General features: G+C 38.8%; 1 protein-coding gene across 1 annotated transcript; it reads left to right on the forward strand.

The window, feature by feature from the left end:
- The first annotated feature begins 11,561 nt into the window (after positions 1 to 11,561).
- LOC118814944 (C-type lectin domain family 4 member F-like) lies at positions 11,562 to 24,978 on the forward strand. The gene is made up of 7 exons (XM_036580852.1): positions 11,562 to 11,755; positions 17,313 to 17,436; positions 17,564 to 17,653; positions 19,048 to 19,122; positions 21,249 to 21,391; positions 22,980 to 23,083; positions 24,598 to 24,978. Exons 2-7 carry the CDS (start codon positions 17,352 to 17,354, stop codon positions 24,728 to 24,730), a joined length of 630 nt encoding a protein of 209 aa, XP_036436745.1. The 5' UTR covers positions 11,562 to 11,755; positions 17,313 to 17,351; the 3' UTR covers positions 24,731 to 24,978.
- The last annotated feature ends 1,065 nt before the right edge of the window (positions 24,979 to 26,043 follow it).

Genomic DNA, 26,043 nt, shown 5'->3' on the forward strand with positions numbered 1-26,043 from the left:
ACATTACATTTGAGAAAAATTTAAAATGCGTTCCTGCATAAGAACCTCATCCTGACTCTGAGACATGGTGGTGGCAGTATCACGGTTTGGGGCTGTTTTGCTGCCACTGGACCAGGAAAACATGCCATCATTTAATGGGGCTATGAATTCTGGAGTGTCTCAGGAAATTCTACAGGAGAATGTCAGAGTCTCCCCTCTAGAAGTGAAGCTTAACAGAAGGTGACAAAGATACTTTTAGCCTCCTAAGTATGAAGGTTGAGGCAGAAGAAGTTTGGCAATTTGGAATTGAGTCAAAGTTCAGACCTTAATCCAACAGAAATGCCATGGCAGGACCTAAAGATGTGCAACAAAATCCACCAACATCACAGAGTTTTCATACTTTTCAAATTCCTTTTCAACGAAGACATTTAGTGTCAGATTTATGTAGAAATTCAGAGAATTGTAGAGCATTCACAAACCTTCTAGCACCACTTTCTAGACCGCATACGCAGTTGGGCTTCTTGCTTTGAAACCTTGTTTGGGTTTTTAAAAGGATTTAGAATGAAAAATATCCCTGTCTGACGAGGGTGGATTACCTCAGCATTAACAAAATCTGAAAGAAGGAAAAAAAAAAAAACTCACTTTCTATCCATTACATAACGTGTTCCATCAGTCCATCTCCACCGTCCTGTGATTTCATCTGTGAGACCAATCCAGTATTCATTCGAGTTAGCAGTTACAAATGCCTGGAGAGAGAGAGAGAGAGAGAGAGAGAGAGAGAGAGAGAGAGAGAGAATTGAGGTTCTGACACAGGAATTGAATTAAATTAAAATGTTTAACTCTGTCATTATGCCAGAGCCATATAATGAAAGGGTATATAAAAGGTACTTATGTGAACATTTCTGTTCTTGTGTTCCAGTTCCAACCTCTAAACTGAACAAACAATTAAAATGAAATGGTTAATTGGCTGAATGAGCCACTGGTTGAGTGGATGGCTCAAAATTGTCCTCCAATTTTGTTACCATCCTCGTCTCTGTGACGGCCTGTAGCAAATCCAGAGTCAGTCCTGGGCCATAAAGTGATGTACTCGGATGTCACCAATGAATGACAAGTGACCTGATTACGATGCTTCAAATGTGATAATCACCATGTTGGAAAATAATAATAAAATTAAATAATTATGTATATGTAATTTTTCCCTTTTACTGTTGTAGTATCCAAGCTCCATGTGTTATCTGATGTTGCAGGTTTGGTATGTTTAAGTGAGGGGGCCCTGGTCCAAAGGTCCAAGGGTCAAGGTCCCTTTCCTCTTTAGTTCCAGATGAATTAGACTATTCTAAGAAGGACCATATGTTCTGTCTCCTTTTTCCACAACAACCACCCTATATTATCAGCTTCTGTCAGCTGTCCATCTGATCCTACTGAGTTAGATACTATGACCAAGCTCTTAGAGGATCATTTTTGATCTACTCTAGATAGTGTGGCCCCATTAAAAAGTAAATTAGTAAGACAGAAAAAGCTGCCCCTTGGTATAATGACCACACTCGGGCTTTAAAACAGACCGCCAGACAACTAGAGCGAAAATGGTGCCTAACTAAGCTAGAAGTGTTCCAGTCCGTCTGGATGGAGAGCCTTATAGACTATAGAAGAGCACTGACTGCAGCACGCTCAGCCTCTCTCTCCTCTCTCATAGAAAACAATAAGAATAATCCTAGATTACTTTTCAGCTCAATCTCTAAACTAACAGAGAACAAAACAGTTAGTGAACCCCAGATACCATCAGCCTATAGCAGCAACGATTTTATGAACTTCTTTAGTGATAAAATTGAAAAAATTAGACAGAAAATTCAGAACGCACAGTTAAACTCTACAAACCTGCTTCCCCACAATGCCAGCCTCAGTCTTGAGAATACTATGATCCCTGCAGAGAGGCTGGAATCGTTTGCCTTACTTCAAGAAAATGAACTAGTTAAAATAGTCTCTTCCGCAAAATCATCTACCTGTATGTTAGATCCGATTCCTACAGGTTCACTCAAGGAACTTTTGCCAGAAATAACCAAGCCTATTCTGTCAGTAATAAACTCCTCTCTTATCCTTGGATACATCCCAAAATCTCTTAAACTACTAAAGTTGTAGCAAAACAATTAAGCTCCTATTTTCATAGGAATCAAATACATGAAAAATTTCAATCTGGCTTTAGGCCACATCATAGTACAGAGACAGCACTAGTAAAAACTGTAAATGATCTATTATTATTATTCTCTGACCAAGGAAATGTGTCTCTGTTAGTCCTCCTCGATCTTAGTGCGGCATTTGACACAATAGACCACACTATCTTATTAGACAGACTAGAATACCTTGTAGGGGCAACAGGAATAGCTCTTTCCTGGCTCAGGTCCTACCTCACTGATCGCTATCAGTTTGTTAATTTAAACGGTGAATCATCTGTTCTCACAAAAGTAAAGTATGGTGTGCCACAAGGCTCTGTTTTAGGACCTGTATTATTCACATTATATATGCTACCACTGGGCACCATTATCAGTAAACACGGCATAAATTTCCACTGTTATGCCGACGACACTCAGTTATATTTAACAAACAAACAGGATGATAAAATTAAACTTGGCAAGATTGAGGACTGTACTGTTTTGTAGACATGAAGTTTTGTTTGATAAGTTAATCATAATGGTTGTGTATTAAATTCTTATTTTCCCGAAATAAAATGCAGAGTTTACATTTTGATCAGTGTTAACACTGAAACAATTTGGAAAAAAGTGAAGATGCAACAGAATGTAAATCACATCAAAATGTAACCAATTATTTAGCTGTTTAATTACTTAATAGTATAGAAAATGACTTAAGTTTTAGCAGTTGTCTTAACGTCCTAGTGGTGCAGGAGCAGCGTATTTATCTGATCTGCTGCAGCGATATGAGCCGAGCAGAACTCTCAGATCATTAGGAACTGGTCAGTCAGTCCTGCTGAAGGTGAAGACTAAACATGGAGAAGCAGCGCTTAGATACTGTGCTGCTCTTAAATGGACCCAGTGGACAGAGAGCGTTAGAAGAGCCGACACTGGACACTTTAAACCAGCCTACCTTTTACATTGTCTATAAATTTGATGATAAGTTCACAAAAAGAATTGACCCAAAATGACCCAACAGGACAGTCGCCCTTCTGGTCACCCCAGTTATGGAAAGTGAGTCAGTCAGTAATTAAACAGTCACCAGTGAAAAGTGGTCCTACCTGCTCTGGTGTGAACGGCTACCCGTTACGGTGAAAGTCTGATGTCGGGTGGTTACCAGAAAGTTATAAGAGTCTGATGATGCTGCTTTTCATAATTAGCATATCCTGCTGTGATTGGCAGATTTGCAGAGCGGTCAGGAGGGTAAATGTGGGCTCCGTCCTTCAGGTGTGCTGCTCTGTGTTTGTCATGTTAACTATGTCGATCTTCAGGTGAATACATGCATGTGTTATACGACAGATTCCCTCTGTGTAATAAGTGTATAATAAAGCTCAGACAATTCAAATGTGTAGCTAGGGCCTATATGACTTCTATGGCCTGTGTTCATGAAAAATTTTGTTCAAATTTAATGTTGTGTACTAAAAAATGCAAGAGGAACATTTAATTTACTTGAGTCTAATAGATTATTTCCTTATGAATAAATAAAAATACACTACTGACCTTCAGCATTCATAACTTTTCACATGGGTTTTATCAACAGGAGTTCAAATCTGTTTCAGCACATCAGACATTATTTTTAGCAATAAAAATGATTTGGTGTTTAAATAAATAACTAAATTAATTAAACAGACCTTTTTTCTTACTTTTTGCATAATTTGAAAATTCTATTTAGCCTTCACACTGTGGTAAAATTTCAGGATGAACAGAGCAATATAAAGGGTTCAGAATTACTTGGAAGAGTTCAGTAACATGGACTTTCATTTCAAGTGAAGTAGGTTTTTCCCTCTTCTGTACTGTTTTGTAGACATGAAGTTTTGTTTGATAAGTTAATCATAATGGTTGTGTATTAAATTCGTATTTTCCCGAAATAAAATGCAGAGTTTACATTTTGATCAGTGTTAACACTGAAACAATTTGGAAAAAAGTGAAGATGCAACAGAAAGTAAATCACATCAAAATGTAACCAATTATTTAGCTGTTTAATTACTTAATAGTATAGAAAATGACTGTTAACTGTTCTCAATGTTAATATAATGCAATGTACGTGTTGATTAAGGATCAATATGAGAGTATTAATCTGTGTTCCTACCCGTCACTGAAGGAACTCTGAGATGTTTTGTCTTCTACACTTTTGGAGAGTCAGACATGACGGAAAAGTGCTGCAGCTCTTCTTTCGTTTTTTCCTCCACCCTACATCTTCTTGCTCTACATCTCATCCAGAACACTCTGTTACTGAGCAGGGTTGGTAAATGGCAAAATGCACAGCAACTAAACAGTCATTTTTGATTTTTTAAGTACAAACTTTAGGAGACCATTGTAATCAGGGCTCTTGGTAAGAAAAAAAAGGCCAAAATGCATCCCCTTTATAAAACAACCCCCAATCCACTTTAAAAGAATGTTAATATCTCTATTATTGATATTTTAGTTAAAGTCATATATGAACTAAAAAAATACTGCATATTATTCAGATTTTTGCTGTTAAATTAAATTACAAGGTTGAACATAAAGCAGTTTACAGTGTATGATCTGAGAGACCTGAAAGTGGTGGGACTGACTTTGCCTCATTAAAATATGGACTGTTCTAGTGAATTATTTCAAACTGCAGCTCCACTGTAAAGAACCTTAAAAATCAATGAAATTATTTACGTGGAGGTCAGAGTTGGGGTGGTAATTGGGGTGTAAAAGCTTTTTTTATGGCTTTAGTGTCAACCACATGGCCACGCCCCTGCCTGGACAGAGCCAACAGAAGAGTTTTAATCCTGTAGAAGCTTTATTACTGATTTGAATTGAAAGGTTGTGTTTAACTTGTTGTGTTGCTGCATGTTTGGATGCAGTTCTATCAGCCCAGGTTGCACTGAGTTATTTATAAACGAGTGATTCAGCTGCTAATAAAAAAGCTGCCCAGCGCTGTGAAACTTCTCTCATCGTTTGAGAGGAAATGACTAAACAGGACAATGTGTTCCTCTTACCTGTTCACACGCTGAGCTCTTAGTCTTACTGTGTGAACAAGCATATTACTGTCTTACCTATAAAACAAAATTTTCATTTTTATCTTTCAAACACAAAAGTGTTCTAGAGGTATTGTGATATAAACTGAGTCTGTTCTACAGTTTCTCATTAGGCTGAATGAATAACCGACTCTAAATGTAGGTATTGTGATATAAACTGAGTCTGTTCTACAGTTTCTCATTACACTGAATGAATAACCGACTCTAAATGTAGGTATTGTGATATAAACTGAGTCTGTTCTACAGTTTCTCATTAGGCTGAATGAATAACTGACTCTAAATGTAGGTATTGTGATATAAACTGAGTCTGTTCTACAGTTTCTCATTAGGCTGAATGAATAACTGACTCTAAATGTAGGTATTGTGATATAAACTCAGTCTGTTCTACAGTTTCTCATCAGGCTGAATGAATAACCGTTGTTATCAGACTCATTCAGAGTGGTTTGGTGTGAAACGCTCAGTCAGAATTGTTCACAGTGGTGGTGATAGGAACCAGACGTCCACCTCTGAAAGCTGCCTCACAAAAAGTTACTACATGTAACGTGCATGGGGGAGTCATGGGCTGGAGGTTAGGGAACCAGCCTTGTGACCAGAAGGTCGGCGGTTTGATCCCCAGAGCCGAGAGTACGTGACTGAGGTGTCCTTGAGCAAGGCACCTAACCCCCAACTGCTCCCCAGGTGCTGCGGATAGAGCTGCCTACCGCTCCAGGCAAGTGTGCTCACTAGTGTGTATGTGGTGTTTCACTTCACGGATGGGTTAAATGTGGGGGTCAAATTTCCCCATTGTGGGACTAATAAGGGTCACTTAATGAAATGGTTATGAATTCGATGACTGAGACACTGTTTTATGATAGTTTTGGTGAACCTAAACTCCATTCATGGTGGAGGGATACATGCAGGGCGCTGTGAGGCAAAATAGTCCCCAAAGAAAACTTATTATTTCAGATTTTCCACTATTTTCCATCATCAACATTCCATATAAACTCAGAAGACTCGTGTAGGTTCACTGGTGGTTCTGGATAGTAAATAAAATGTCTATATTTGTGTTGTAGTCATGGTGACCCCTGGTTCCTATCAGCACCACTGTAAAGAAACTTGAACCATTTCACACCAAACCACTCTGAATCTCTCTGTTTACATCTCAAACACTCAATAATGCAGAATTGTGTAAGGGTCCAGACTGGGGCTGGGCCACCTGCCAGGCCATCCCTGGCCAGCAGAGGGAGGCACAGAGCCTCCTCCATGACTCCTCCATGATTAGGGACAAACAGTGGCACCTGTCCCTCCCCTACGTAAGGGAGGCTCACCCTCACCTCTGTGCTTATTCGTGGGTTCTCTTTTCGGAGTACTAGACAAGGCTAGCTAGTACTTTGGTAAGCCCCTCAAGTTTCTCCCTGTTCTCTGAGCTTCTTTTGATTTTGAGTTCTCTTGAGAGAATGTGCATTCTTTTCTCTCAATCAGTCATTTTCCACAACAGGGACTGTTTGTATTGGTGTCCTTCCATCTTCTGTTGTCTGCCTTTTGCCACCCTTTTCCATTGTGTTGGGAAATTGTGTGTGGTTTTCCTTTTTCTTCAAGATCTCAAGCCCACTAGTCTTTCCCTGACAGCCTTTGATTTTACTTGCCCCTACCCCCTGGTGGCACAGTGAGTTTATGCTGGACTTCTGTTCAGGAGGTTTCAAATCCAGCTGGGGACTGTACTCCTTGGTCCTTGCCAGCTCAGCAAGCGTTTTCGTTTGTTTTGACTCTCTCAAGCACAGCACTGCACTTGAGTCCCTCTCCCTTATCATTAATTGGTGGCTCACTCAGTTTACATGAGTCCTTCTCATATAGGGTTCCTGGTTCAAATCCACCCCTGCATGAGTTACCCTACTGCAGAATTGTAATTTAATTTCAAGGGATAAGTAGGGTTTGGAAAATAGTTCTTTTAATGTTTAAATCTTATTTTTCTGAATGAAGTGCTGCATTCTGTCCTGTAAATTTAGTGTACATTTTTGTATTGTCCACCTCTGTCCATCTCTCTAACTGGACCAATGAGGAGCAGGAGTCTGTTATTGATCTTTATACTGATCATGATTGAACTCTTCAGTAAGTCATGTAACAAAACTGATACTTCTTTTACTAAATATGATACTAACATTAATAACATCAATTTCTGATGAAGAACGTAGATTTAGAAATGGTGTATTTAGTTGTTTTTAATAACTAATGTATTTGTTGTCTGGGTCATTTTTCAAAGAGCTGGTAGTGGATGAGAAAAAGGAGGCGTGGCTTCACTATGATGATTCCTTCTGCTACATCTAGGAGGCAGAATTTTACAGTATGTTACAGAAGGTGTTTGCAGAAGGTCAGTATCTGCAGATCTAAGATCCTAAACAGACCGACATTCTGTGATGTAAATGGTGCTTTAAGGTCATTTAGAGCCTTAAAAACTAGTAGCAGAGCTTTAAAATCTGTCCTGAATGATACAGGCAGCCAGTGCAGCTCTTTAAAAAAAACAGGAGTGATCTGATCTCTCTGTTCTGTTTTTGTACAAGTTGTAAAGGAAGGATTGTTTTCTTAGGAAGTCCAGTAAGAAGATCATTACAGTGATCAACTCTGCTTCTACCAAATGCATGAACAGGTTTCTCTGCGTCGCTCTGACAGAGAAAAGGCTGAACTTTATTGATATTTCTCAGATGACAGAAAGCTACTTTAGTGACTGTGTTTACATGCAGATAAAACAGAGCTCAGAGTCTAAGATCACACCCAGGTTTAGTACTTCAGGTTTGGTATATGAAGCTAAAGCACAAAGTTTCTCATGAAGCAGCTTTCTCTGAGTTATTGTACCAACGTGCAAAGTATTTCAGTGTTTTTCCTGATTTAATTGTAGAAAATTTTGCCACATTTACTGAGAAACATCTGACACACGGCTGGTCAGTCTGTCTACAGAGTCTTGATCATCAGAAGGAATGGAAATGTATAACTGGGTGTCGTCAGCATAGCTATGAAAATTTATGTTATGTTTCCTAATGACATCACCTAGAGCATGTACACAGAGAAAAGCAAAGGCCCTAAAACTGAAGCCTGAGGGACTCCACAAGAATATCAACAATGTGCTGTGTTATTTTTCTGTTATCCATATGGATGCAGGAACTAGATAGGATGGGTTCTAAACATCATGCCCCACTAAACCTACTATGCTGTACACAAAAGGAGGAGGGTGGGTTCTGTTTTTGAGACTTGGTTCCTCTCAATGTTTCTTCCTCTTGCTCTGAGGGATTTGCTCTTTTCACTGTCGACACTCTATAGGGCTCAGATTTTCGTTAGAGCTGCTGTTGGACACCACCTGCTGAAAAAGCTCTGTATAAATAAATTGGTTAAAGCAGTACATGGCAAAAAATCAAAAATAAACCTCCTATGTGCCCCTGATATCAAAACAGTGTAGATTAACATGTATGTTGTGGGAGATAAATCAGAAGACAGGTTTCCTAATTGGGCAGATTTTAGGTGATTTGCTGTAAATGCGGTTCTTCTAGACAGATCTACCCTCATTTATCAGCCCAGATCTTTCTTATCCTCTTTTTGGGTTGCGTGAAAACGCTGCACCAACCCCAACCTGGCCTGCCCCTCTGTGGTTTTCCAGATGTCTCACTCATGATAAGGTTCTGCCTCGAAGTGGAACTTTCTCAGACAAAATGCTGACAGTGAGATCAGATACCAGATAAAGACGCAGCTACATCTTTCTGCAGAACTGGTTTAAAATCAGAGCTGAAACACATTTGGGGCTTTAACTGACTCTGGAATAAATAGCTTTTGCTTTGATTGACTCTGTACCGCAATTATGTTTACTTTATTAACACAAATGACTGAACATTCTATTTTGTCATAATTAAAACAATCATAACTCTACCAAACTTGACCAGATGTGTCAGTAGTGACTGTTTCAGTGATAATTTTGGCTCATTTTGAGCTCAAAAACTCAGCAAACACAGCTTTGAACAGCTGTTCACACAGAAAATCATCATATTTTATATTAAAACACCTAAAAAGTGCTGAACTGCAGAAAATATGATGATTCTTAATGTTCCACACTGATTTTCAGACTTTGGGACTCATTTACTTCAAAACAGTGGGATCTAACTGCTCACAGGGATGCAGCCTCACTTCCTGCTCTAAAATGCAGGGGCGTGGCTAAAATAAGGCTCTGCCCACAGACTAAACTCTGTTTTGGTAGTGATGTAAAAATGGGGGACAGTATTTTTTATTTAAAATTTAAACTCATGATAATCTATATATTCAAATTCACTTCGAAAGAAATCTTTGTTTTTTTTTTTATTCAAAAAATCCAAAAAAGTTAAGTATAATTTTCACAATTGTATATTTAGAGGTCAGTGTTTGGGAAAGACACCTTACAAAAGAAAGTCCACCTTGGATGATGTACATATTTAGCTTATTACTATCTCTACTATAATTTAAAAAATCATTAAAGCAGAAATTAGCATGCTGTGCATTTTGCCCTAACACAACTCTACTGAATAAAAGACAGTGACTGCGTTTACCTGCACTTAATAATCCAATAACTGCAGAAAATCAGATTTTATCAGTAATCCAATCAACGCGTTTACATGCAGTCGTGTAATCAGATAATGGGGAAACTCCAGGTCTACTTGAATCAGACTGTAATCAGATTTCTGCTGTGCTTCCAGCCAATAAACTCACAGAAGAAGACGCAACGTGAACCTAACAAAGCTCAAACTTCATGCTGCAGGTTATTTCTAAAACATTTTACCCAAAAACATGAACATACATCCTCCAGAAGATGAAGAATATTTCAATCCTTTATTTCATGTTTGGTTTTAGCGTCACTCCAAAAGTGTTTTGTTGCGTCTCGTGGCAACGCTGCTGGTACCGCTGTCTGTTTTCGCTCATGCTCAGACTAAAAAAAACGAAAGAAATCAGAGTAAGAGTTTACAGCACTGAGAAATCTGATTACTGAGCTAAAATCCAGGCTCTTTATTGGAATCTTAATCAGATTTCTAGATCAGAGTGTGTTGTTTACATGACCATTTGAATAATTGGATATCTGCAGAAATCCGATTATCGGATTATTGAGTTCATGTAAACCCATTCAGTGTTGTGGATGACAGGTAGTGTGAGGGAATAAAAAGGAAAGAAGAGCTGCAGCACTTTGCTGCCACATCTGACTCTCCCAAAGACAAAACAACTCAGAGTTCCCTCAGTGACGAGTAGGAACACAGATTAATACTCGCATATTGATCCTTATGAACACTTACATTACATTAAACTGAAATTCAGAACAGTCATTTTTATACTGCTTATCTGCACTTATGTCATTAAAAAATTCTATAATTGTTTACATTTCGATGATTTTCATTTGGTAGAATTTTATTTCTTTCCAAATAGTTTGTGTGAACACTGACAAAAAAAGTAAATTTGCATTTTATTTCTGCAAAACCAGAATTTAATTCATAACAATTAGGATTAAATTATCTAATCCAATAATGACAATAATGTCTGATGTGCTGAGGCTAATTTGAACTCTGATTGATCAAACTCATGTGAAGAGTTATGAATGGTGAAGGTTATTAGTGACTGAGTTTGATCAATCAGAGTTCAAATTAACTTTAGTCAGTTACATCCAGGATTAGAGCAAGAGCTTTTCGTAAGGGGGGCCAGGTTAGACCCAGAGATTTCACTGGGGGGCGCACTGCTAGAAAAACTAAATAAATTAGCATTGCTGCAACAAAGTGATGTAAAAAGTGATGCACAGTTCTTTCTCTGTATATAATCTGTCCATCATTTTCACAGGAATACAATATTTCAACAACACAACTTCTGTCCAAAGTAAACTGAAAGAGGAAACTGTGTCACGTATTTTATTCATTCATGAGAAAGTTTTGTACTTGAATCAAGTAAATTAAATGCATCTCTTGACTTTTAAATGCATAACATAAAAGAGGCTCTCAAACAATTTTTTTTTAAAAATCTGCATAATTGACTGGTTAAGATACAAACAGAGCAGTTCAGAGCGGTTTGGTGTGAAACGCTCTATTCTAGATAAACTTACCGAGTCAGAACTGTTCACAGTGGTGGTGATAGGAACCAGACGTCCACCTCTAAAAGCTCCCTCACAGAAAGTTCCTACATGAAATGGTTGTGAATTCACTGCCTGATGACTGAGACACTGTTTTATGATAGATCAGAGATCTTAAACTCCCTATAATCAAAATGTTTGATGTAAACAGGCCATAGAAGTCATTCATGTTAGCCCTTGTTATACATGAGTCTAAAGATTAGAAAGCTACACTGTAGCTTTATTATTGCTTTATTACACACTTATTACACAGAGGGAATCTGTCCTATAACACATGCTTATATTCACCTAAAAAACTACACAGATAACATGACAAACACAGAGCAGCACAACTGAAGGACCGAACGCACACTCACCCTCCACAAATCAGCCAATCACAGCAGGATATGCTAATTATGAAAAGCAGCATCATCAGACTCTTATAACTTCCTGGTAACCACCCGACATCAGACTTTCACCGTAACGGGTAGCCGTTCACACCAGAGCAGGTAGGACCACTTTTCACTGGTGACTGTTTAATTACTGACTGTCTCACTTTCCATAACTGGGGTGACCAGAAGGACGACTGTCCTTCATTCTGGGGTGGAACTGACCCCCCTAAGGCTACGCCTGTGGTTACAGCTAACTTCACGGTCAGTAGAGTCGAATGAGAGTCTGGACAGTTTTAACGTCATTATCTTCTTTTCTATGAAGGTGTGAAAGGCTGTGGCTGTGTGTGGGAGAACTGTCTTCCTCTCTGAAGTTGCAAAACTATATCAGCACATTTCATCTCCGCTTTGAAGATGCTAATCTCAGGATTTTCACTTTTTAACTCGCTTTCTATTTTTACAGACTTTGAAAATAAAAAGCAACAAATTAAACAGAACTCAAAAGACTCAGTGCACAGTAAAGAGTACAGAGCAGTAAATAAAGCTGGAGGATCCCGTAGTAAAAACACAAAGATGTTGCTTTATTTTTCTTTAAAAGATCTGAGAATCTTACACTTTAACAACATTCAAGATCCAAGAGATTCTAAAATGCACAGAGAAACTGACAGTTACTCTCACAATGAAATTCTTATTCAATACTTAATACTGCTTATGAAATAATAAGCACTAAGTTGATATTAATTTGGGGACATAACATTTTTCAGATCTTCTATTTTTTTATAAATGATAATAATTTGAAATGGATATATTTTTGACAAAGGTCTCAGCTAAAATAACATGTAAGGGAACAGACTTTTTATTAAAGCAGTTTTAATTAAAACTACATTTATTCAATTCATAACTTGGTTTGTTGATTTTTTATTTTTAATGCAAGAAGACTTTCAGTGTTCAGGACATGTTTTTATATATATATATGCATTTGTAGCTGTGATAAATACAAGTAGGCATAAAAACAGAACACATTCATATACATATTCATGTATGTATATCGTTGCTGTCCAGTGAAAAACATCTCTATTTTTTTATTTTATTTTCTTAGATCATTTGAGCTCAGCAGCTCTTTTACATCATGTGAAAATTTCATGATGGACAGAAATGCTCCAAAATGAAAACATATTTACATCTTACATTAAAGGTTTTGCCCTCTCCTGTAAAGCCACTATGTTGGACACTGACGATTTGTATCATACACACATTGTTCCTATGAAGTATAATAATGTAAGCGCTATCATATAGAGAGGGAGACATTGAGAGTGAGACGTTGATATAGAGAGTGAGACAGTGAAAGATTGAGATGTACGCAGGTGTGCACTAGTGTAATTGTGCCAGTGTATGCAGGTGTCTACTAGTGTAATTGTGCCAATGCATGCAGGTGTTCACTAGTGTAATTGTGCCAGTGTATGCAGGTGTGCACTATTGTAATTGTGCCAATGTATGCAGGCGTGCACTATTGTAATTGTGCCAGTGTATGCAGGTGTGCACTAGTTTAATTGTGCCAATGCATGCAGGTGTGTACTAGTGTAATTGTGCCAGTGTATGCAGGTGTGCACTAGTGTAATTGTGCCAGTGTATGCAGGTGTGCACTAGTTTAATTGTGCCAATGCATGCAGGTGTGCACTAGTGTAATTGTGCCAATGCATGCAGGTGTGCACTAGTGTAATTGTGCCAGTGTATGCAGGTGTGCACTAGTGTAATTGTGGCAATGCATGCAGGTGTGCACTATTGTAATTGTGCCAATGTATGCAGGTGTGCACTATTGTAATTGTGCCAATGCATGCAGGTGTGCACTAGTGTAACTGTGCCAGTGTATTCAGGTGTGCACTAGTTTAATTGTGCCAATGCATGCAGGTGTGTACTAGTGTAATTGTGCCAATGTATGCAGGTGTGCACTATTGTAATTGTGCCAGTGTATTCAGGTATGCACTAGTGTAATTGTGCCAGTGTATGCAGGTGTGCACTAGTGTAATTGTGCCAATGTATGCAGGTGTGCACTATTGTAATTGTGCCAATGCATGCAGGTGTGCACTATTGTAATTGTGCCAGTGTATGCAGGTGTGCACTAGTTTAATTGTGCCAATGCATGCAGGTGTGTACTAGTGTAATTGTGCCAGTGTATGCAGGTGTGCACTATTGTAATTGTGCCAATGCATGCAGGTGTGTACTAGTGTAATTGTGCCAGTGTATGCAGGTGTGCACTATTGTAATTGTGGCAATGTTTGCAGGTGTGCACTATTGTAATTGTGCCAGTGTATTCAGGTGTGCACTATTGTAATTGTGCCAATGTATGCAGGTGTGCACTATTGTAATTGTGCCAATGCATGCAGGCGTGCACTAGTGTAATTGTGCCAGTGTATGCAGGTGTGCACTAGTGTAATTGTGCCAATGTATGCAGGTGTGCACTAGTGTAATTGTGCCAGTGTATGCAGGTGTGCACTAGTGTAATTGTGCCAATGTATGCAGGTGTGCACTAGTGTTATTGTGCCAATGTATGCAGGTGTGTACTAGTGTAATTGTGCCAATGTATGCAGGTGTGCACTAGTGTAATTGTGCCAGTGTATGCAGGTGTGTACTAGTGTAATTGTGCCAATGAATGCAGGTGTGTACTAGTGTAATTGTGCCAGTGTATGCAGGTGTGTACTAGTGTAATTGTGCCAGTGTATGCTAGTGTAATTGTGCCAGTGCATGCAGGTGTGTACTAGTGTAATTGTGCCAATGTATGCAGGTGTGCACTAGTGTAATTGTGCCAGTGCATGCAGGTGTGCACTATTGTAATTGTGCCAATGTATGCAGGTGTGCACTATTGGAATTGTGCCAGTGTATTCAGGTGTGCACTAGTTTAATTGTGCCAATGCATGCAGGTGTGTACTAGTGTAATTGTGCCAGTGTATGCAGGTGTGCACTATTGTAATTGTGCCAATGCATGCAGGTGTGTACTAGTGTAATTGTGCCAGTGTATGCAGGTGTGCACTATTGTAATTGTGGCAATGCATGCAGGTGTGCACTATTGTAATTGTGCCAGTGTATTCAGGTGAGCACTATTGTAATTATGCCAATGTATGCAGGTGTGCACTATTGTAATTGTGCCAATGCATGCAGGCGTGCACTAGTGTAATTGTGCCAGTGTATGCAGGTGTGCACTATTGTAATTGTGCCAATGTATGCAGGTGTGCACTAGTGTAATTGTGCCAGTGTATGCAGGCGTGCACTCGTGTAATTGTGCCAATGTATGCAGGTGTGTACTAGTGTAATTGTGCCAATGTATGCAGGTGTGCACTAGTGTAATTGTGCCAGTGTATGCAGGTGTGCACTAGTGTAATTGTGCCAGTGTATGCAGGTGTGCACTAGTGTTATTGTGCCAATGTATGCAGGTGTGCACTAGTGTAATTGTGCCAGTGTATGCAGGTGTGCACTAGTGTTATTGTGCCAATGTATGCAGGTGTGTACTAGTGTAATTGTGCCAGTGTATGCAGGTGTGCACTAGTGTAATTGTGCCAATGTATGCAGGTGTGCACTAGTGTAATTGTGCCAGTGTATGCAGGTGTGTACTAGTGTAATTTTGCCAATGAATGCAGGTGTGTACTAGTGTAATTGTGCCAGTGTATGCAGGTGTGCACTAGTGTAATTGTGCCAGTGTATGCAGGTGTGTACTAGTGTAATTGTGCCAGTGTATGCAGGTGTGTGCTAGTGTAATTGTGCCAATGTATGCAGGTGTGCACTAGTGTAATTGTGCCAATGCATGCAAGTGTGCGCCCGTGTAATTGTGCAGTCTATTGCGCAGCAGCTAAACCAGTTTCAAAAGAAACTGATAACCACTAACAGATAAGTAGAAATCATTTGTTGCATCAGCCACTTCACAACAAATTAGCACTGCAACTGCACAAAGCTAACAAAGATAAACATTCTCTGAGGAACTCTGTACTCCAATCTGAACACAGCCAGAAGTAAAATGTGACTAAACATGATAAATTTGCTTTTCATGGTTGCTTTTCTACCCATTTTTCCAAAACCATAAACACATTTAAAGGGCATCTTTGTCTTCAGTGATCTTCCAACTTTCACTCTTTTACTACAAAAATTAAAATGAGTTTCAAAATGTCAAAGCAAATGTTTCCTTTAATGCATTGAATCATCAAAGGAAAGACATAAATGGTCCATAAACATGTCAGTGTGCTTTATTCTATTATGATTAAGTTTATGGTTTTTAATTTGTCTTGTTGATTTCTCAGCTGTCTGATTTGAACTCGGTTATGTTGTCTTCACTGTACAGAGGTTGTGTCTGTGTTGAGTGGATTCGTGCTTTACAGTGAAGGTGCTGCAGTGCTGGCTGTGTTTATATGAACCCAGTGTTCTGGTTGATTGCTGTTGTTCTGTATCACTGTAGATGTGATGACTTGGCCTGATGTGATGTGTTTGGAAATTGTGTCACTTTTTTACAGCTCTGTCCAAAAATGTGTTTCTGCTTAAGCTGCTGGTCAAACACACATTCATTTCTAGACCCATTACACAAAGCTGAGTAAAGGCCAGGCAGATGACTTGATCTACCACTCAATTCCACACAGACCTACAAACAGCCACCTGGATTAGACAGTGCTACACTTTGGGGAAACATTATGACCGCTGTTTATGAAGATGGTAGAACATACAAAATATTTAGTATCAATTAGTATCAATATACATCAGTACACCCACGTGCTATTAAAACCAGCTAACCATTGACAAGGATAAGTCATTTTTTATTATCAGTCATTAGTTTGGAATATAATGAATTATTAATTCTGCATGAAAGAATGTGACTACAAATGTTCAGAAATAAATGAACAGAGTAAAAAATACCACATGCAGAAAAGTCAGAAAACCCTTTAAAAAGTCACATCCACAAAAAAACAAAACAAAAAAAATAGCCTTTATTCTCAAAATATTTTTTGTCTTTCAAGCATTGTTGGGAGTGAGTTTCACACATTGAAGAAATATCAGTGCTGCATTATAACTAACCTATGATTAAGCATAATAAAATTAAACAAAATTTAATAATTATTAAAAAAATAAAATAGTGTTTTCTATTATCATCAGCTGTTATACTTTTTTAAAAACTCCATTAAAATATTGCACATTGTTTTAAAAGGATATACAGTGTTTAGAAACAGAACTTTTTGTAGATGAGCACTGCAGTAAAAACCAACGAATCTTAAAAAAACTGCAAACTTTTGGAGCGTATTATTTAACAAGTGATATAAACAGGAATTCTATGATGGCTGGCAGTTACTTTTCTTTTGATCATTCTTTTTTATCAACAATAAATGAAAACTAACAAGTTGCTCTGTAAGCATTCACCATCACACACCTCTCATTCTGCTGGACCTTAATTCCAGCCCCCTCCTCAAGCTGTCTGAATGGACTAGTGACACCTAGTGGAGGAAACTAGGAACTTCAATAACTAAATATCATTACAACTATGCAACTTTAAGGAATTGTATGTTGTGTAGATGATCTGAAACATGGAGCTCACTTTCACTCCCTCAGAATCCGAGTGAAGAATCTTCTCTGAGAGTTATGAAGGTGAAGCTGAGCAGCAGGTTTAGTGATCGTGTTGTTTCTAATGATTTCATTCATATGAAAGTTAAAGAAGCCTTGTGAGAAGAAGCCGTAGAGCAGCAGGATGGAGTCTGAGAGTGTGAAGACGGAGGACGTGTACCAGACGCTCCACCATCCTCCTTCAGTGAAGAACCCAAACCCAACACACGGTGAGAACAAACAGAACCTTCAACACAGCAGAGAATTAAAATCAGTCTCACTGTCACTGATGAGCTGCTGAGTTCTGTCCTGTTAAACTGAGATGTTTTCTTTCATATTGTCCACCGTCTCTAACAGGATCACCGCAGAGCATCAGGCTAATCATGATACTGCTGATCTTCAACACTCTGTTACTGATCATTATACTGATACTGACTGGAACCTTCAGTAAGTCTTTTGTAAATATGTTTTAATCAATGTTGTGTTCATGTTTATCAGTGATCACATTAAACTGAATGAAGAGGAGGCAAATAATTAGACAAACAAATTGTATAGCAGCAGGTAAGAAGCTCACCTTACCAAGCTAGCTAAGGCTCTATAATATTCTTTAATATTCATATGATCCACACAGTCACTCTGACAGACTGTAATACACTACAGGAAGTGTAGGGGGCGATATGGCTTCTACTGTTTCATTTAAAAAGCCTCTATAATGTTCATATGATCCACACAGTCACTCTGACAGACTGTAATACACTACAGGAAGTGTAGAGGGCGATATGGCTTCTACTGTTTCATTTAAAAAGCTCTATAATGTTCATATGATCCACACAGTCACTCTGACAGACTGTAATGCACTACAGGAAGTGTAGGGGGCGATATGGCTTCTACTGTTTCATTTAAAAAGCTCTATAATGTTCATATGATCCACACAGTCACTCTGACAGACTGTAATACACTACAGGAAGTGTAGGGGGCGATATGACTTCTACTGTTTCATTTAAAAAGCTCTATAATGTTCATATGATCCACACAGTCACTCTGACAGACTGTAATACACTACAGGAAGTGTAGGGGGCGATATGGCTTCTACTGTTTCATTTAAAAAGCCTCTATAATGTTCATATGATCCACACAGTCATTCTGACAGACTGTAATACACTACAGGAAGTGTAGGGGGCAATATGGCTTCTACTGTTTCATTTAAAAAGCTCTATAATGTTCATATGATCCACACAGTCACTCTGACAGACTGTAATACACTACAGGAAGTGTAGGGGGCGATATGACTTCTACTGTTTCATTTAAAAAGCTCTATAATGTTCATATGATCCACACAGTCACTCTGACAGACTGTAATACACTACAGGAAGTGTAGGGGGCGATATGGCTTCTACTGTTTCATTTAAAAAGCCTCTATAATGTTCATATGATCCACACAGTCATTCTGACAGACTGTAATACACTACAGGAAGTGTAGGGGGCAATATGGCTTCTACTGTTTCATTTAAAAAGCTCTATAATGTTCATATGATCCACACAGTCACTCTGACAGACTGTAATACACTACAGGAAGTGTAGGGGGTGATATGGCTTCTACTGTTTCATTTAAAAAGCTCTATAATGTTCATATGATCCACACAGTCACTCTGACAGACTGTAATGATATATGGCTCCTATTTTTCTGTTATAGAGATCATTATTAGGTGCAGCTCTATAATTCATATTGGATTATGAATGTCTTATGATAACTGAATAATAAGTCTGTAGCATTTATTGACCTTGTCGGTTCTGAATCAGATGACTTGTTGCATCAATTTTATTTTCATCTCTTGTCCAAGAATCTCAGAACAGGATGTTGACTGAGGAGTCGAACTCGTCTTCTGTTCTCCTGTCCCCTACGCTACAGAGCGCAGGTGAGGAAACAGTCACCAATTATTATGATGAGGATAATGATGATGATTATTAATATTATTATTATAATTAAACATACAGTGGGGTCCAAAAGTCTGAGAGCACTAGTGAATGTTTTGCATTCCTTTGTCATTTAATGTAATAAGTTTCTTTTTCAGAATTTCTTAGTATTTGGTGGACTGCCCCTCTCTTGCTTTATTGACACTTTAGCTGCCATAAACTCCATGTTTGTGTAAAAGCCCCTGATGATCAGACCAGATCCACCCGAGAGTCGTCTGAACATGAGCTTCACAAGGGATCAGAATAAAAATGATCATTTTACTCATCAGGCCTTTCTTTCTCTTAAATTTCTCTGTTGTTTATTTCCAGGTTTATATGACAAATATCGCAGTTTTTAGTGGGGTCTCAGATTTCTGTACCACATTCATAGTGTACTGTACAGAGCTGTCAATTAAACTGAATAAACAAAGAACTTTTAAAATACAATAATAGTAATGATTTTGTGTGCAGAGCAATCCAGTACAAAAGTGGATGCACTTATTTTACACGCATATTGTATTATCCTACTGACTCCGCCCTCAAAATAAACAACAAAAAGCCCAGCTAGTACAGAAGCATCTCACACACTGCAATACTACTGTATTTAAATGATATTTTAGGAAAACAATGTTCACCCCACACAAGCACATTAATCTACCACCTAAATAAAACGAAGATTCTTTCCAGTGGTTGTAATTTTAACACTGTAAAGTTTGGTCAGTAGGGGGAGCTGTGCACTCACTGGCCCATGTGAAACTCCACCTACGAGCACAACCATTGGCCCACGAGCCACTGAATGCTGTCGTTTTATTGGCTGCCTAACAAAACATCTCCTTAAATTAGGCTTGCTTCATGTAAATGATATGTAAATGAGGTGCTGGCAGGCTGGCACTTGATTTCACGCACTGAAGCCGATGCATCATTTCTCGTTTCCATGTCATATGAATGTGTCGTAAATCAGAGGCAGAGCAGTTCATGAGTCATAAGGGTTAGTCTGAGAGCCTCATGGAAATACAAGGGCATCACTGGTCCTGTGATGGAGGGAAGGTAAATGTATGATTATATGCGTTTTAAGGATTTAGATTGTCGGCTTTAGTCTTGTTAAATACGTCCAATGTTCGCTAAGCTGGATAGCCAACAGTGATTATGCTTATCAGCAGTGTCTGTATCACTCTAAACCCCACCAAGGTGTTGTGCCCACACTGTAGATTTAATCCATCCCCAGAATCCAATGAGGTAACAATAGCAAAGAAAGACTCTGTTGGGTAACCAGATCTGCTAGTTAGCTAACTTATATTCAGAGACTTTAGTACATTCTAAGGTCATTATTTATTTTTCCAGTGAAAATGACCATTAAATTATTCATTTCTCAGCTGTGTGAGTCAGTGAGTCACTCTTCCCCTTTATTCCAGCTTCCATTTTTTTCAGGAGACTCACTTTCAGCTCCTCAAAGAATCTGCAGACACACCTCCAAAGTTCAGTCTTAGAAGCTGGTTGATGATTTTCTGAAGTAATCAAACACATTCAGTGGTGTTGAGGTCTGGACTCTGGGGTGGTCAGTCCATTGCTCAGCTTCTTTGTTTGATGTGTCCGTCTCCTTTTCTCAGTGAGGTTCTTCTTGACAGCTACACATCCTTTCAGACCCACAGCGCTGAGTCGTCTTCTCACAGTGGAAGGATGGACAGAAACACCTGTGGATGTTTTCAGATCTGAAGCAGCTTGATTTTCTCCTCTCTCTCAAAGATGAAAGCTTTAAGTGCTGTTAACCTGAAGGGGGCAGGTTTAGGGTCGACCAGCTCTTCCACGTGGTTGTTAGGAGGCACGTTTTCTCTGCAGACTTCACTCACTTCTGTACCTTGGTAGTGCAGGTTTAATCAGTGTTTTATCCAGATCCTACACATCTCCTGCCTTTTGTTTGTTTTCACTCACCCCTCCTGTTGTGGCATACTGTGATGTTCTGAAAGCTTATCATTAGATGTGCCTGTGCCCAATTATAGTTGGTAAACTATTGGGTTGACTCTGAATCCCTTCCTCTCTCTCTCTCTCTCTCTCTCTCTCTCTCTCTCTCTCTCTCTCATTCATGAAACAGTGACTAGCTGTAAGCCTGGATGGACGCAGCATCTCTCCAGATGTTACTTGTTCTCCAATGACTCTCTGAACTGGCACCAGGCGAGAGAATACTGCAGGACCCAGAATGCCTCACTACTCAAAGTGGAAACTGAAGCTGAATGGGTGAGGAACATGCACAAATTTCTTTGAACAAGGTGAACAAGGTGAGGGAGATGTGGAGTGTAAGGAGGGCCATCATCACTGGCTATAAACTGACTGGAAACCAGTCGGTGGAGAGTGCAGCTCCATCCACCTCTATGGGGCGCTACACTACCTGTTCTCTAAAATTTCTTCTGCTTCAACCTTCATACTTTGGCAGACTAAAAGTGTCTTTGTCTCTCTGTGAGACCCATCTTCTGTTAAGCTTCATTTCTAGGACAGATACTCTGACATTCTCCTGTGGAATTTCTCGATACAATCCAGAATTCACAGCCTCATTAAATGATAGCAAGTTGTTCTGGTCCAGTGGCAGCAAAACAGCCCCAAACCGTGATACTGCCACCACCATGTTTTGCAGTCAGCATGAGGTTCATCAGCTGAAATTCAGCGTTTGTTTTTTATTAAATGTAATGTTTCACATTTAAGCTAAAAACGTATGTTTTGCTTTATCCATCTACATAACATTCTTTCAGTGGTCTTCTGGCTCATCCAGGAAACTTTAAACATCAGTGTTATTCTTGGAGATTAATTACATATTATTACTCAGTGTTCGCTACACTTCCTGTTCTCTCTTTGAGACAGCAGAAAAGGCCTTACCTCAGGAAGATTTCCTGCTAGCCCCCTATAATCATGATCCCCTGCAGCTCAGATCCGCATACTGTGCTATTCTATTGGCATATATTTTTTCCAGCATTAATTGCTTTAATGACAGAAACTTAAGCAATAACATTTTTTTTGGTAATAAATTATTTCACCTCTCGTTTTGAAAATTCATGAGCTCCTGCTGGTGTGGGTTTGTGGCTGTTTATTCTCTTAATGTTACATACTCAAAAGTGACTGGCTCTCTAATAGCTCCCCCTTGAGGAGAAGCTCCAGACTGCAAAACATGCAGAGTGAGTGAGTTCCAGATCCACATCCACATGCTTAACTTAACATCTAAAAAAGCTGTAGACACTGTTATGTTTTCATAATTTTACAACCTTTGGGACACTTAAGCTATAAAGAAAATGCTGAGGATATTTCCTCAGTATGTTGCACTATGGGAAATGTTCAGCAGAATGGCTCAGTTATATCTTCTATTTTAACAGTAAAAGGGAAAAAAATTATACATGCATAATTATTTAATTTTATTATTATTTCCCAACATGGTGAATATCAGCTTTGATCATCAGCATCGTAATCAGGTTACTTGTCATTCATTGGTGACATCTGATTACATCACTTTATGGCCCAGGACTGACTCTGGATTTGCTACAGGCCGTCACAGAGACGAGGATGGTAACAAAATTGGAGGACAATTTTGAGCCATCCACTCAACCAGTGGCTCATTCAGCCAATTAACCATTTCATTTTAATTGTTTGTTCAGTTTAGAGGTTGGAACTGGAACACAAGAACAGAAATGTTCACATAAGTACCTTTTATATACCCTTTCATTATACTGCTCTGGCATAATGACAGAGTTAAACATTTTAATTTAATTCAATTCCTGTGTCAGAACCTCAATTCTCTCTCTCTCTCTCTCTCTCTCTCTCTCTCTCTCTCTCTCTCCAGGCATTTATAACGGCTAACTCGAATGAATACTGGATTGGTCTCACAGATGAAATCACAGGACGGTGGAGATGGACTGATGGAACACGTTATGTAATGGATAGAAAGTGAGTTTTTTTTTTTCTTCTTTCAGATTTTGTTAATGCTGAGGTAATCCACCCTCGTCAGACGGGGATATTTTTCATTCTAAATCCTTTTAAAAACCCAAACAAGGTTTCAAAGCAAGAAGCCCAACTGCATATGTGGTCTAGAAAGTGGTGCTAGAAAGTTTGTGAATGCTCTACAATTCTCTGAATTTCTACATAAATCTGACACTAAATGTCTTCGTTGAAAAGGAATTTGAAAAGTATGAAAACTCTGTGATGTTGGTGGATTTTGTTGCACATCTTTAGGTCCTGCCATGGCATTTCTGTTGGATTAAGGTCTGAACTTTGACTCAATTCCAAATTGCCAAACTTCTTCTGCCTCAACCTTCATACTTAGGAGGCTAAAAGTATCTTTGTCACCTTCTGTTAAGCTTCATTTCTAGAGGGGAGACTCTGACATTCTCCTGTAGAATTTCCTGAGACACTCCAGAATTCATAGCCCCATTAAATGATGGCATGTTTTCCTGGTCCAGTGGCAGCAAAACAGCCCCAAACCGTGATACTGCCACCACCATGTTTCAGGGTCAGGATGAGATTCTTATGCAGGAACGCATTTTTAATTTTTCTCAAATGTAAAGTTTCACATTTAAGCTTAAAGTTTCTGTTTCTGCATCATCCATCTACATTAAATTCTTTCAGTGGTCTTCTGGCTCATCTAAGTGATCTTCAGAAAACTTTAAACAACAAAGTTCTTCTTGGAGAGTAGTGGCTTCTTCCTTGCTATCGTTTCACACACAGTATTATTGCTCAGTGTAGCTTGATGTCGGACTCATGAACACTGACGTTAGACAGTGGAAGAGAGTTCTGCAGATGCTCAGGTGTTACCCTGGGGTTCTTTGTGATCTCCTAGAATATTGTATGTCTTTATCTTGCGGTGATTTTTGTTGGATGACCACTCCAGGGAAAAATGTCAGGTGTTGAATTTTCTCTATTTGTACAATATCTGCCCGACAGTGGATTAGTGAAGTCCAAAAAGAAACGGATGTTTAACTTCAAGCCTGATAAACATCGACAACTGTTTTTTTCTTAGATACTTAAAAGTCTCCCTAAACTGAGACTTGTGACTCACGCTTGACATTAGACAGAGTTTCACTTTCTTTTACCAACAAAAACATTCACTATTGGATCACTTTGTTCACTTAATGACTGAAAACTATATACTTGTTTTGTGTTATTTGTTTTATCAGGTTCTCTTGTATTGTTATGACCTGAAGGTCTATTTCTATGACTTTTAAGATGAAGATCTGATCCCATTTCAAGTCAAATTTTAATTCTTAAAAGTCTTTCTAGCACCACTGTACAACCTATAATGATGAACTGAATTTTGTAAGACCCAAAATAAATTAAATTTACATCTACATTACTAAACTTTGGCTTAGTATAAAAAAGTCATGACATTTCTGTTTATTTTGTGTTTGGATCTTATGTACAGTTACTAGTGAAATGGTACAGAAAAAACTGTGTGACCATTGCAGGAAGTGGGGACATGGACAGCCTGATAACTGGAGCGGTGATGGACCGGAGGGGGAACACTGTGCACATCTAAGATACAGGAAGTTGAATGACTTGCACTGCAAAATTAGAATGAACTACATCTGCAAGCAGTAGAAACTAGTGAGATGTTGGGTGTTCAACATGTTTGTGAACAAGTCTGTGCTTTTATTATGCAACTTTCTGATTTTGATTTATTCTACTTTTTAAAACCAGCTGAGTCCTTCACTTGGCTTTGAACACTGTAATGTGCTGTAGTGCAGTGAAGAAGAAGTAAAGTGAAGAAACTGCAGTGAAGTATGTTTTACAGCCCTGAAGACCCCAGTGTTACCATATAGCCACAAGAGTTACTGTGATCTTATGTACAAAACAATCACTGAGCCCACTCTCCAAAAATACTTTCAATTAGTAAAACAATCACAGTGTAATTAGCATGTTTATTTGTATTGTTATGTCTCCAACAAGTCGATGCTCTCAATGCATGTCTTATAACTATATATTGCTTTGTATTGCTATATAACATTGGAATAAATAGAAATAAACACAAATACAGAAAAAATAATGTTTTGTTTGCTAATAAAATTATTTATTATGAAGTTAAAGTAGTAGTTGTAGCTGTAGGTTAATGCTCAATATGAGGGTATAAAATCGTTTGCCTTCCTGTCACTGATGGAGTTCTGAGTTGTCTTCTGTTCTTCCTAGAGAAACAAAAGGTGGCAGCAAAGTGTCGTCTGCTGAAAGTGAAACCATCCTGTTAAATGCAGCTGGCCACTTTATTAGAAACAACTACCTTGTGCTTCCACTCACTGGCCACTTTAGTGGAAACACCCACCTTGTACTCCCACTGACTGGCCCCTTTATTAGAAACAACTACTTTGTACTACCACTAACTGGCCACTTTAGTGGAAACACCCACCTTGTATGTCTACTAACTGGCCACTTCATTAGAAACACCTACCTTGTGCCTCCTTTCACTGGCCCCTTTATTAGAAACAACTACTTTGCACTACCACTAACTGGCCACTATACTGGAAACACCCAACTCGTACGTCCACTAACTGGCCACTTTATTAGAAACACCTACCTTGTGTTTCCACTCACTGGCCACTTTATTAGAAAAACCTACCTTGTGCCTCCACTCACTGGCCACTTTATTAGAAACAACTACTTTGCACTACCACTAACTGGCTACTTTAGTGGAAACACACTAAACTCATACGTCCACTAACTGGCCACTTTATTAGAAACATCTACCTTGTGCTTCCACTCACTGGCCACTTTATTAGAAACACCTACCTTGTGTTTCCACTCACTGGCCACTTTATTAGAAACATCTACCTTGTGTTTCCACTCACTGGCCACTTTATGAGACCTACAGTGACCCCTTATCACCACCAGAGGGCAACACAGATGTGGTGATTCCTGTTCTA

This window comes from Colossoma macropomum, unplaced genomic scaffold (assembly GCF_904425465.1).
Source record: "Colossoma macropomum unplaced genomic scaffold, Colossoma_macropomum, whole genome shotgun sequence".
NCBI lineage: Eukaryota > Metazoa > Chordata > Actinopteri > Characiformes > Serrasalmidae > Colossoma > Colossoma macropomum.

Coding starts and splice junctions, on each gene's coding strand:
- LOC118814944 (XM_036580852.1), top strand. CDS start 17,352: ATGGAGTCTGAGAGTGTGAAGACGGAGGACGTGTACCAGACGCTCCAC. Junction 17,654..19,047: donor GATACTGACTGGAACCTTCA/GTAAGTCTTTTG, acceptor CTCTTGTCCAAG/AATCTCAGAACAGGATGTTG. Junction 23,084..24,597: donor CGTTATGTAATGGATAGAAA/GTGAGTTTTTTT, acceptor TGACCATTGCAG/GAAGTGGGGACATGGACAGC.